The sequence below is a fragment of the Rhipicephalus microplus genome, chromosome 10 (assembly GCF_043290135.1).
Source record: "Rhipicephalus microplus isolate Deutch F79 chromosome 10, USDA_Rmic, whole genome shotgun sequence".
NCBI classification, from domain to species: domain Eukaryota; kingdom Metazoa; phylum Arthropoda; class Arachnida; order Ixodida; family Ixodidae; genus Rhipicephalus; species Rhipicephalus microplus.
The window spans coordinates 14070798-14083797 of NC_134709.1; the positions used below are offsets into that span (position 1 = coordinate 14070798).

At 46.9% G+C, this 13000-nt stretch overlaps 1 protein-coding gene across 3 annotated transcripts in view; it reads right to left on the reverse strand.

The window, feature by feature from the left end:
• LOC119181497 (latrophilin Cirl) overlaps nucleotides 1-13000 on the reverse strand; it is a 721750-nt gene that overhangs the window by 294105 nt on the left and 414645 nt on the right. The window contains exon 1 of one of the 3 annotated variants that reach the window (XM_075875079.1): nucleotides 7596-7756. The exons of the other annotated variants lie outside the window; for them this stretch is intronic. Coding sequence (XP_075731194.1) covers nucleotides 7596-7622 — 27 coding nt within the window. The 5' untranslated portion in view covers nucleotides 7623-7756. Of the gene's footprint in view, nucleotides 1-7595; nucleotides 7757-13000 lie in introns of those variants that run through there. 3 annotated transcript variants of the gene reach the window in all.

The following is a 13000-nucleotide window of genomic DNA, read 5'->3' on the forward strand; positions in this document are numbered from 1 at the left end:
GTGACCGCAAGAGGGCGATGTGGACCGCGCGATGGGTTTGATGGGATGAGACGAGACCTTGAAGTGGACCAGACCTCAACGCTCTCAGGTGCTGGCCATCTACGGCAAGAGAATAGTGGGGGGAGGAGGGAGAGAAGAGGGGAATTCTCTTCCACGGTTCGTTGCGCCCGCGCACAAGACTGAGACCACCTACCTCCCCCGTCGTGGCCGGCGTACGCGACAACGACGTCGACCGCTCCAAAGGCTAATTTCAAGCGGCGGCGGCGAGCCGGACGACGAAACATAATGAAGTAAATTAGATGGCCTCCTTGGTCCCTCCTACCGCGTTAGCGACGGACGTCGTATACAGTAGATAACTCCTTTTGTCCAGGCGACGGCAGAGATAAAAGACGAAATATAAAGAAGAAGGAGAAGCCCTTCGGTCTTGCGGAGGGCAGCGCTAAGCGGTGGCCTCTCCGCCGTCGTTTCCAAACAGAGGAGGCCACCCCGCCCGTTTCCCGGGCGAAACAACAGCGAAGCGCGCAGGCACGATGGCGCACAGAGGAAATCAACCTTTCTTTCTTTCTTTCTTTCTTTCTTTCTTTCTTTCTTTCTTTCTTTCTTTCTTTCTTTCTTTCTTTCTTTCTTTCTTTCTTTCTTTCTTTCTTTCTTTCTTTCTTTCCTTTTACCCAGAGAAGAGAGATACGTATCTGGAGTGCGGGCTACTGGACACTCGCTCGGCTGCTCTCATTGGGAAAGACGAATTAAAAGGGACCGGGTGGTGGCAGTGGAGAGAGAAAGAGAGAGAGAGAGGTGGGGGGGGGGGGCAGAATAAAATAGATGAAGGGAGAGGATGGGGAGAGGGGTCGGTGTCTGCGGCGACTGGTCACTGTTACGCCGAATTAGCAACGAGCATATGAATCTGCGCTCAGACAGCCCAAAGATCAATGTCACAGAGAGGCAGTTGCTCACGACGGTATACAACTTCAATTTTCTTGCTTTACTTATTTTATTAAAAATACTAGAAGCGAACACCGGCTGTTACAGGGTGAAATTTGCACATATACAACACAACGCAATCTGCCACTGTGAAACACACCCCCCCCCCCCTTTTTTTTTTGAGCCGGGTTGTAGGCTTATCAGAAAGCTGCCGTGTCTCTTTCCTTTTGCCTCATCCCAGCGGCATGTCACGTGGTATGCAACGTGCTTAATGTCCACAGTGTCAGAATAAAGCAATCATTTATTATTACAACTACAGAATTCGTTGAAAAGAAGCCAAACTATTGGCTTCGCTGAAAACTTCCGGACTGTACGAACAAGAAAAGAATCCTTAAAAATCAGCGCAAGAACTAGGACACCCAAGATGGAGGACGACATGGGACAAGTGCTGAACTAGCAACTGTCATCTTTATTAAAAAAAAAAACAAATCCAATGAGTACGCTTGAAAAAAAAAACGTGACAATTAAATGCGACATTGAGGGTGTGCACTCAGCGGAACTGCTTGTACTTGTATTCTCTTCTCTTTAACAAAGACGACAGTTGCTAGTTCATCACTTGTCCCGACTCCTCGTTCACCTTGTGTATCGTCTTTTTGCACCACTTTCTAACAACGAGGTTTAACCGACTCGCCCCAGTTTTGTTCGCTGTCGCGAGAAATGAACATTCATACACATCAACTCCCGAATATTGTACGTTAGAAATGTACGACTGTGATTGGTGCGAGGAGAATTCCTTCCAGGTGGGAGCAGGTGCAATGACGAGTCCAAAGCGAATTCACCGTCTGACAGCTCATGAAAGAATTTCAAACGGGCAAATTTTCTACCGACATCGGCCGTTCGCAGTCCTGCTCCTGTTAGCAAGGCTGTTGCGTGTTGCGTTCGTCGATTAGACGAGTGACTAAGGCCCGTTTTCACAAACGCTCCTCGACTCGACTTTCACCCTTCACTTGATAGAGTTGAGCACTGCGCCGCCGCTCGGCTGAAAATGGCGCAGCGCTACTCAAGAATCGCAGCAGATATCGCTGATATGCAGTGACTTGTCGTGACTACAGGCGGCGCTACCATCGGTTTTCTCAAGTGAAGGTGGAGTGTCGAGTCGAGGGACGTTCTAGAATACAGGGGTTAATCTTGCTGCCACTTTTCGAACACGCTCCAGTTATTTATATGCATGTACATATGAGTATAGGCACGTTCATGCAGTTGACATCACGGTAACAGCGTATGAGTTAGTCTGCGCATACAAACAAACATATGCATTCTATCCAAAATTGCGGACGAATAGACATTGTTACAGATCAAATTCGCGCATAAAAAAGAAAATGAGGTAAACGCATTTGATTGAACGAAGTGGAAAGCTGCGACTGATCACGCAGGGAGACATCGCACGAGCCTAGTGTGACACTTGTGTGCTTGTGTGCGACATTTTTTTTTTTCGGAGGTTACGCTCACAGACAAAGCGACAGGATAGCTTTCCCATTTAAATGACGTACTGCAACCTTTTGCCGTAACGTGTAAATACAGTCGCACTCAATATGAGTTGCAACACACGTGCCTGTACTCAGAGTGGCACCAACTTGGAAGTGTGGCGGCTTGGGCTAGTTGGTACGGCATGACGACAGTTATAGCGCGAGAACAAAACGACGACACAGAGACAAGAAGGGACACGGTGTCTTTCGTGTCCTTCTTGTTTCTGCGTCGTCGTTTTGTTCTCGCGCTATAACTATCGTCATTGGCACCAACACTGCAAAGTGTCACCTACATAGAAGATGAAGAAGAAAAAAGAACTGCCGAACTACACTCTCTCGATTATGGGTAGTTTCTGAACCAAGTTAACGTTTGTCGGTGCCAGCGCTCGGGTTTGGTGGTTACTTACACCACAGCCAGCGTGTTGCAGCTCACATTGAGGGCGACTGTATAGGCCTGTGACAGAACCACGCGCTTACACCAACAGCGAGCTCACTGTTGCCTCTTCTTCCACAACACTCGCCGACTTCCCTCTTTCTTCTTTGTTGGGTCACGTGACGGGGCGCGCCAACATCGCGACTAGGCAGACGCAATCAATCAGGCCGCCGGGCCTGCCGAGAGTAACCGAGCGGCCGTCCGAGGAATGCCGCCGGGGGACCCGATATATCTGCCGTTCCTCTCTGGGGAGCGGTGCCTCAGCCCGCGCGGAGCTGTTTGCCGCCGAGAATGTCAACGCAGCGCGCCGGCGTCGGGATGCCGCCGTGACGCGGTAACGTCGGTAGTAACGTCGCCAGCAGTGGCGCCGGCGGCGAACAAAACGAAAGACGAAGAGGAACAACCAAAGAGGGGGGCCCCAGAGCGCGGCGCATTATATGGGCGACGCGATGCGTTGATACTTTTATATATTTTTTATGTATTCGCGTCTTCTTCGCGTGCGCCACGCGGTTTTTGAGAATGGCTCGTGCACACGGTTCTCTTCCAGTTATTGAAAAAAAAAATTGGGACGGCTAAAGATGGTTGCGGCGCCTCTCACACGCGTAAAAAAATAAACACGAACTACGCAGAGAACGGCGGTTTCGGAATGAAACAGTAGTTGTGGGGCAGGCAGTAGGAGCTGGACGTCATCGCGGAACCACCGACAGGGGCGAAAGGGGGCTGACGTTGCTGGATACCACTATAATGCCAAATTTTGTAATGGTGTCATTGCCGGCCGATACAATAGAGGCTGTAGCGGCCCTCTGAGCTTATCAGAGCTGAGAACATGGCACATGACACTGCATGGCAGAATAGCCAAGAATGAACGCCAATTGTCACGCAGCGTTGCCACTCTGGCTCTTATACTTATTGTAATTCTGTAGCAATATGAAACCTCTTGTGGGGTGGTTTCTTAAATGTACAATTGCAGTGCATGAAGCGGTTGATATTCAGCGCTTCAGTGAGTTTTTCTTCATGCGCGCGTGACCGCGCCTTTTGGTTAGGTCCACTGCTTTGTCGCATGATCGCGTCTTTCGTTTATGTCCACTGCTTCGTCAATTTCACGAGCCCCGACGCCAACGCTTCAAGGAGACGTTGAGAAACGAAACAATGTCTCCATTAAATCTCAGTCCAGCGATCAGACCGCCCCAAAATTTTTGATAAACGGTGGCTCACGTCTACCGCTTCGAGAGACGGTGTCGCATAAAACCTTCGATGATGGCATAAATAGACACGGACCAGTGGGCAAGGGCGGCGCTCGCGAGTGGAGAGATGAACGCGCACCCTCTCCCCACCGCCACCACTATACCCTCATCTCCACCCGTCGTCGCGCCCGTCTCCGTCGGGACGTCCGATCGGGCGAGACGGGCCAATGAGAAGAAGTAGACTCGCAGAGTGCGAAACCTCATTAATAAAGATCAACAGCGCCAAGAGAGAGATGCCGCGAGGAGACGACGACGACAATGGAAAGAATTGTGAGAGAGAGTGTGAGCGCGGGCAGCATCCCAGCGACGCGCCACAAAGAAACAAGTACACGTCAGGCGACGTCACCAGCGACGTGGCAGTGGCGAGGGGATGCACTGTTTTGTTGGCAGCCGCTCCAGGGCGGAGCGCCGCGCTGCCTTCATGCTAATGCGCGACGTGTCGCGAATTAATAACAATTATCCCATCCCAACCGTTCTTCTTTTTTCTTTTTCTCTACGCTTGTGGTTTTTGAGGCTGCCATTGGGCCCAACCACCGCTATCCTTCTCTCGCCATCTTATTTTGCCGAGCAGCTGCCGCTTCCACGAACTCGGCTTTATTGCTTGCTTGCTTTTTTTCTTTTTTTCGCTTCGTTTGGCGCTGCTCGCTCTCATCGTTTCGAAGGTCTATACCTTCTGGTCCATTGCAAAACGCCGGTCACGCCTTATCGAACACCAAGAACTTCATTCCGTAGTAACGAAGAAAGGACGGCGTGTTTCAAAAGGAGCGGCAGCGTGCGACGATGAGAGGATGTACAACGCGCCGGCAAATTGCCTCTCTGCGCGGTATGTATATGTATGTACGTACACGGACGCGTTATAACGAACTTTTTTTGTCCCGCCGTAGATCGCAGATAACGAACTTCTGAGAGCACGGTACGGGTGGTCGCGAGAATTACTAGTTGTCGGGCGCCAGTATACGGTAACCACCTAGGTGGACGCGACAGGTGAATGAGAAGCAATTAAACAGAGCGGTAACAAGGCGGCACTAAGTTGGTTCAGTTTGGTTTAGACTTGTTTGGAAGCGTGGTTCGCCTATGTATAGAAGTTATTAGCGAGGAAAAAGCGACGTTCTGTTTAAGGTTGGGTTGCCTTGGACATTTCATGACGTGTAGAGGAATAAAGCCTGTTGCGAATCGGCACTTCTGTGTGTCGCTCGTTCCCTTTGTAAGCCGTCCCGGGTGTTCGTGCTGAAACTATAGCTTCAATATTGGGTATCAACTGGTCCGAGCCCAATTTTCATAGCTGTTTCACCAGCTCTCGCAGTGTCAAAATTTGATCAGAGAGAGAGAAAGAGAATCAGGATGAAAGAAAGGCAGGGAGGTTAACCATGGCTGAGCCCGGTAGACTACCTTGCACTGGGGAGAGGATAAGGGGAATAAAAGTTAAAGAGAGAAAAAGAAATGTCATTCATGCCGTCGATAAAATGGAAGTTATGTGCTTAACATCAAAGACGGTGGGCCACTTCCGTGTCTTAATTAATTGAGCACATTCGTTGCATTAACTTGTATGCGTGGGTCCATGCACCCAAAATCTTGCCGATGGTGAAGTCATGATGGCGCCGCTTGCCTTCTCAAGCAGCAAACTTCTGAAGGCTTGAACGTAACTCGCACGAGAACGAGGACCATTTTTTTAGGGCGTGTTGGTCAACGGAACTTGACGACATTGTGTTGTGCATTGTGTTGTCCTTCCTCTCATGTCCCTGTCTCTTAGCGCTCAATATGTCGTCGAAAACGAGGAGCCGAGGATAGGAGCGAGGACAACGCGTGCTGTGGTTTGCTTGTTCTCGTCCTCCAAAATTAACGTTTATCTGTAAGCGTTGTCCTATCATCAATACTTTCTTCCCTTGGAATCTTTCTTTTATATCCATTTTCGCATAAATGAATAAAATAAATAAATAAATAAATCGGAATTCACAATAGAGAGTGAACTTGAGGATGTACAAGCGAAATTAAGCGTTACAGAATCCCAGGTATCCTTCGATTTACATACAGCCGGAGTCAGAAGTTTACAGAACAGATGATCTCAAAAAATTTCAATTCTCCAGAAATTTGTGACTGTATTCAATTCAAATGCGTGGTGCGCGTTGTTATCTCTCTTTAGAACAACCCGTTAATGTAAATTCGAGACTCAAGGCTGCCGGCAGAAGTAGCGATAATATTCAGCATCTTATTGGGTCACGTGACTTGACTGCTGATTCGACGTCGTGGAACCGAACCCCCAGGCACGGCGGCCACATCTCGGTGGCACGAAATGCTATAGACGCCAGTGATGCGCGTTAAAGAACCCATTGAGGTGGTCAAAATTTCCGGAGCACTCCACTAGACGGCCTCTCTCTCATAGCCTTACTTAGAAAACAGCAGGGGGACAAACCAAAAAGAATTATCGGTCAAGAAGAAGGTGAAAGAAACGGAGACTGACATGTGGAGAATTGGCAAGATTAAAAAGTCCGCACTAGATATCTACCAAACTTTTAAGCAGGAAATTGCCAAGGAAAAGATCTATGATAATACTCGGGGTTGTTCTTTACTATTTGAGGCCAGGACGGGAGTATTGCGAACCAAGACGTTTCAGGCCAAATACGAAGGGGTAGACACAGTATGCAGTGCATGTGGAGAGGAAGAGAAAACTGCCTAACACTTGGTAATGTTCTGTAAGCGCCTCACCCTATAGTTCAGGATGATGGGGCAGAATTTTTGAGAGCACTGGGGTTTAGGGACAGTGAGGGCAAAATGGACTTTAAGCGGCTAGAATTAACTAGGAGGAGGTTATCTGGTTGGTGGCGTAAGTCAAGGCACGAGTAAAAATTAAACCCTTCACTGCAAAGTAAGAGTCCTCAACCTCACTATTTAAAGGGAAAAAAATAAATCTAGTTTTTGGTTTACTAAGTATTACAGCTTGGTGGCGTTAGCCACCGCCCGATCTAAAGGGTACAGCCATATCAATCCATCAATCAATCCATCCACATCGTGGTTTTGGGGCGTGAAACCCCAACGATTCTCATTAATATTATTAGAGCTCTAAACGAGTTCACGCACTTCTTTCAGGGCCTTGATGAAGTTATTACATTTTATTATTATTATTATTATTATTATTATTATTATTATTATTATTATTATTATTATTATTATTATTATTATTATTATTATTATTATTATCGAAGTGCATCTTTCCGCGATTTATGGCTTATGTAGTTTTCACGCTGTATTCACTCGCCATCAACAGTTTGGTTTGAGAAGGCTTTGAAGTTCACAGCAGTTCGTGAATGTATTCGCTAGAACTGCACAGTATACATTGTAATAACGCTTTCGTACGCGCGTTTTAGAAGAGGCCTGAAATCTACATTCAAGGTAGCGTCCCGCGCGGCACTATCCAGCTACAGTTCCCCGACTCTCACGCCCACTTACAGTCTTCGACGCTGACCTGTGTATACTTACGCGGTCCCCTGCCACGCCAAACTCCATTCGCCTCCGGGCTGGGCGACCTCATCAGAAGACCCTGGACCGTCGCGAGGTGCTCACCACTTCCACGCCCCCAGAGAGTGACGTGAAGTGACGTGACGCGGCGCCGGGAGGCCTTGACATCGACGTAGTGCGCAAGCGCTGACGCTGATGAGGGAACAACAACCACGTATACTATACTGCGGCCCGTCTCTCACGCCCGCCAAGGACGCTCGTCTCGCACAATCGACGCCTGTGGCAAACCGCGACCCCAGCGACGAAAGATAAAACGTTTAACAAACCATCGTCTCTTCGAGTGAAACGCGAAGCGCGTGCAGCTTGGCGTGCGTTTTGGAGGCTGCCGAGATGCATTGAAGGAAGATGCGTTACGACGTACGCGAGGGAAACGCGAACGAAACGCGATTTCGAAAAATTCCATTTTTCGCGAAGTGCGTCCTTTACGGCATTCCATTCGCCACGTATATGAAGAAACCACGAAGAAGCTGGCGCGACACACCAAACGCCACGTGCGTATACGCCTCCGAAGCGGAATGACCGCGAGCGGGCCATTGTTTGGGTGATGCATGCAAGCATTTCGTTGACCCTCCGTGGATGCCGTACGTGTTTCTTTATACGGCTTCTCGCCCGTTGCCTGTACTATGTCTTCCTGTTCGTAATCCGCCCAGAGCGTCAAGAATGCGCGCGAAGAGAAAGCGATCGTCTTGAGGCATAAAACCACTCGCTGCGGTCGTTTGTGAATCACCCTGGTTACTTTCCCACGCGCTATCGCAGTATTGAAGGCGTATACTGAATATGAGATTTTTTTTTCTTTTTTTTAACGCGATACAGTTAAAGAGCGCGTTTCGCAGCAATACCAGTGTCGGCGTCAGCGGTTGCGAATAAAAAAGTCGTTAACTATATATAGTCCGTCAGCGAGAAATTAATCCAGACATGTGCACATGTAGGAAGTAAATAGTACAGAATTTCCGTTCAAGTGAGAATCCAACCAAGGCCGTCTGCGGGGCAAGCAGAGCCACGGTATTGCTTGAAACAAACACTGCATGAATGTCAATTAGCTAAAGGAGCCTTATTAACGCATGCAAGATAGCGTGGCAGAAGCCTATATAGAATCACTCCGGGCGTCAAAACAAGCGACTTGCAGGGAGCTGGTGTTTTGATTGTCCACCCATTACAAACCGCCGAGACAATTGCACATCAGCAGCAGCAAAAGACACCAATACAGGGAGCAGTTGCGTAAGTTCGCCAGTTGCCCTACGTAAGCGCCGTTGGGTCCTTCGTTGATTCGAAAAAGAAATAACTATCACGGCGTAATGGGGACCGAACAGCCGCACTATCTGTAGGCGGCATCTTGGGTTCTAGTTTCGAAACGGCCAGTGTTACACGCAATGTCGTTCATTGCCTTACTGTACAGTTAAGGCGTGTACAGAGAACAGAAAGAAGATAGGCAGCCGATTGAGGATACGATGCGCAGTGGGCCAGATTACGCTGTCGCGTTCTACTCCTGAATGCGAAACTCAAACGTTCTCCAAGCTTCCTTCCTTTCTTTCGTTTTTTTTTTTTTTGCGCTACATACAGGTTCGCATTGCATGCATCTCATTCATGTACAGGAAAACAACCCAGGGTTAATATGCATTAATTCACTAAAATCGCGCTTCTATACGCACCACTTTCGGTGCAGAGTGGTTTGACGCGTTACGACATTCCGAAGCATTAAGAAATAAATATACACCGAAACACAGAAATAAATAAATATATACCTTGAAAGCAAAGGGAACGGGTATAAGTATATTCATAGATGAGGACAACAATGAAAAGGCTTACAGTAACATATGCGAGACAATACATTCATATTGGATTGTATGATACACAACGAAAAAAAAACACGAAAATATCAAGAAAATAATACACTTCAAAACTCGACGGGTCATTCAGCAAAAAAATAAAATAAAAAATTGACACATTACCCCACGAACATTGTAAATGAAAAAAAAAAACGAACGCGACGTAGTATGGCTATTACGAAAGATTATTTTTTACCTCAAAATTGTAGGTGTTATGGGTTCCAATGCGCTGTGTAGAACTTGTTTCTTCTATAGAAAACGACATAAATATTTCACCTCTCCACTGAATTCCACATGTAACACATTCAACGTACAGACTAAAAAGGCGGAGAAACGAGTTCAAACACGCATAAAAAACAATACAAAATAATTGAAGAACCTCCACCTCCGTGAACGAGCTTTGACCATGACGACGCCGCTCGAATTATGGGCGCGCAGCGCCCGGAGCCAAATTCGAAGACCCAATCCGAGCCGAGATTGGTCTATAGGACGATCCTTGCTGCCGTATGACAAGTATAAGTACAAGAGCCCCGAGGTCACCAAAATGCAATGCTCTTACACAAATAACTGCATTGATGTCTCCTTTCTTTCCTTCTTGCGTTTGTGTACATACGTTACGCAGAGCCACGCAACTTCAAACTCACTTCTGAGAAGTCCTGTAGAGTAGTCGTCGTCGTCATAACGTCAGCCATTACGACCACCTCGCTGTATCTGCCTCGGAGCCATGCATTTACTCTGACCGGGCTGCGTCGATCACTTGTTTTTCTTTTCTTTTAAAAGGAATGGAAATGAAAATCTCATCCAGTCGTAGCAGCAAAGCGTGGCCCTCTACTTCAACGAGGGAGTCTTCTTTCCGGGCCCGAATCTGCGGAAATAGCCCGACGTCTCGACTGCAGTTTAAAAAAAAAAATTGAAAGTAAAGCTAGAATAACTACACTATTAAAAATACGAAAGAGAGCTAAGAAATTGAAGAGCCAGCCGTAAATCTAAGTCGCCTGGGGCGAACGAAACGCTGAGGCGAACTCTCAGCAATACAGAAAAACAAAAACAAAAGAAAAACAGAACAGTGACAGAAGGAGCGAAAGGTGTTCGTACCGAAATTGCCTCTATAAAGCAGCGAACTGACGAAACGAAAAAAAAAAAAAAAACTACAGTCAAACTACATGTGCATGGCAGCCAATCACAACCAGCTATAGTGTCCCTATCGAACCCTGTGTTGACCCACGGTATTACACATTTAAAGGGACTCGAACTTAGACTAGCGGCATATCCTGGAGCCGTGGCAAAGCACCAACTGCTGCGTTATGCGCCACGTAGAGCGTTGCTGACGTTCTTGCGGGCCACTACAGCCTTAGCCAAACTTTGTACATGGCACAACCTATATGTGTTGGATGATGCTGGACGAGCTATTATGTGTTTAGTAGCTATCAATGTAATATTAAAATCATCACCCAGCACCTAGAGCCGTATTTCAGGTTAATGGACAGGCTAACACCTCCAGCATTTCACTAAATTTCGCTCTCTCCACACTGGAGATATTTTTTAAGCATCTGTCACGTTTCAGAGCAAGTGCACATTATTACGACAAGCAGGTGTTCCCTGGAGGCCGTTCAACTTACTATTCCAGTTAGGCGTAAGGTATATTGTATACTGACGTCAGTATAGTGAAACGTGACGTCAGAACTATTGTCATAATGACTGGAACGCACTATTGCTCGAATTAATCATGCCATGTAACTAATGATCTCTCCGCTAAAGGTAATGCTGAAACTGGTCCAAGTGTTCATGTCGAAATTACGCCGATATAACACCAACTCAAGACGCCGGAAACAAAAGCACGTACATTGCCTGAATCTAAATCAACCAGCCGTAGTGCTATACTAGACTGCTGACCGATAGGTCGCGGGATCGACTACCGGCCGCGGGGGTCACATTACGACGGTGGCCAGGTGCTAGGGGCCCATGTAGTTAAAATTACCTGCACGTAAAAGAACCACAGGTGGTAGAAATCATAAGAGTTTCCTAAAATTAACTCAAGGGGATTCTGGCACTGCGATCCTTTAGCGACCATGGGAATGATGGGTATAACACGGATTTGCCTAGTCTTCGTACTTGCGGACATCGAATCGCACTTCTGGCTTCGTTGATTGCTGTGTTTCGGTTTCGGTTCGAAGAGAAGAACGAACCCATCTGAATTTCGTGACCCGATTAGAAATGGTAAGTTTAAAAGATGTAAGGTTGGTGAAGCGTAACTGTTGAACTGCCGATTCTTGTTTTGTGACAAAGCTACTTCAAGCCACGCGGCGAAAAGAAACGTAAAGTACGAAGACTATAAATAGGCAAAGCTGTGTCCCATCATTCTCCCACAGACACTGGCGCCTATAAGGTCCGTATACTCTATATATAGGAAACTCCGTGCCCGGTCGAAATATCCGAAGCCTTCCACTACTGCGTATTTCATGATTATACCATGGTTCTGAAACGCAAAAACCTCAACAATTTATTAAGGCGAAATTCTTAGATGCCTCATCAGAAGAAAAATTTGAACAGCATCCTGCTTTGGCATCGACACGACTGCTGGAGCAAATCATGACGCGATGATGTCACCACATGCCGTGAAGATCACGTCACAGACACCGAAACTCGTGACGTCATCAGATTACATCGTATATTGGTCAATGGTGAACCGATCACGAAGGCAGTACAAACATGAAGCTTTTGGAGGTCGGTGAGGCGGGATAAATGTCATCGAATGAGAATACACAGAAGGTGGCTTTTCCTTTTACTCTCAAAGGATTCGAGCCAATCCCTCAGCGCAGGTAGGAGCCAAGCGCGGAGGGCATCATATCATCATATTTTCAGTGGTTTTAGGTGAGTGTATAAGGGACCCTGCCACTGTTTGATTACTCGCCTGCTTGGCAAAAAAAAATACAAGCAAAAAAACACGTCCACTCCACTTTCAGCGCCTGTTGCTCGTTCCCTCTTTCTCCCAGAACTCCTTCCAAACTACACTTTCCCATCCAAACCTTCCTTTCACTCCTCTCTCAGTTTTCTTATCCTGCCCGATTTCGCTTGGCCGCCTCCTTCATATGTCCGACAAAAAAAAATAACAAGAAAGAACGTGTAAAAGAACGGAACCAAAGGCGGAAGAAAGTAGAAAGTCCGTACCGACGAAGACGCTTTCACTGCTTTCAGTAGATATACGCCCCTGCAACGCCGGAAACACTCCACCCACAACCCAAATAGTGAAGGCAAGCAATATGACGATGTCCGTATGTCTTTTCGTATTTTTCTTACCGCTATACTAGAAGTATAGGCGACTGTTCAACGAGGTATATTTGGGAACATGGCACGGCAAAGGACAAATATCCACGATCAACATTATATATATATATATATATATATATATATATATATATATATATATATATATATATATATATATATATATATATATATATATATATGACTCCTGATGAAGGCCAGACTCTGGCCGAAACTGTCGAATTAAACACTTCCGTTGTTACCGTTCTCTTGGAG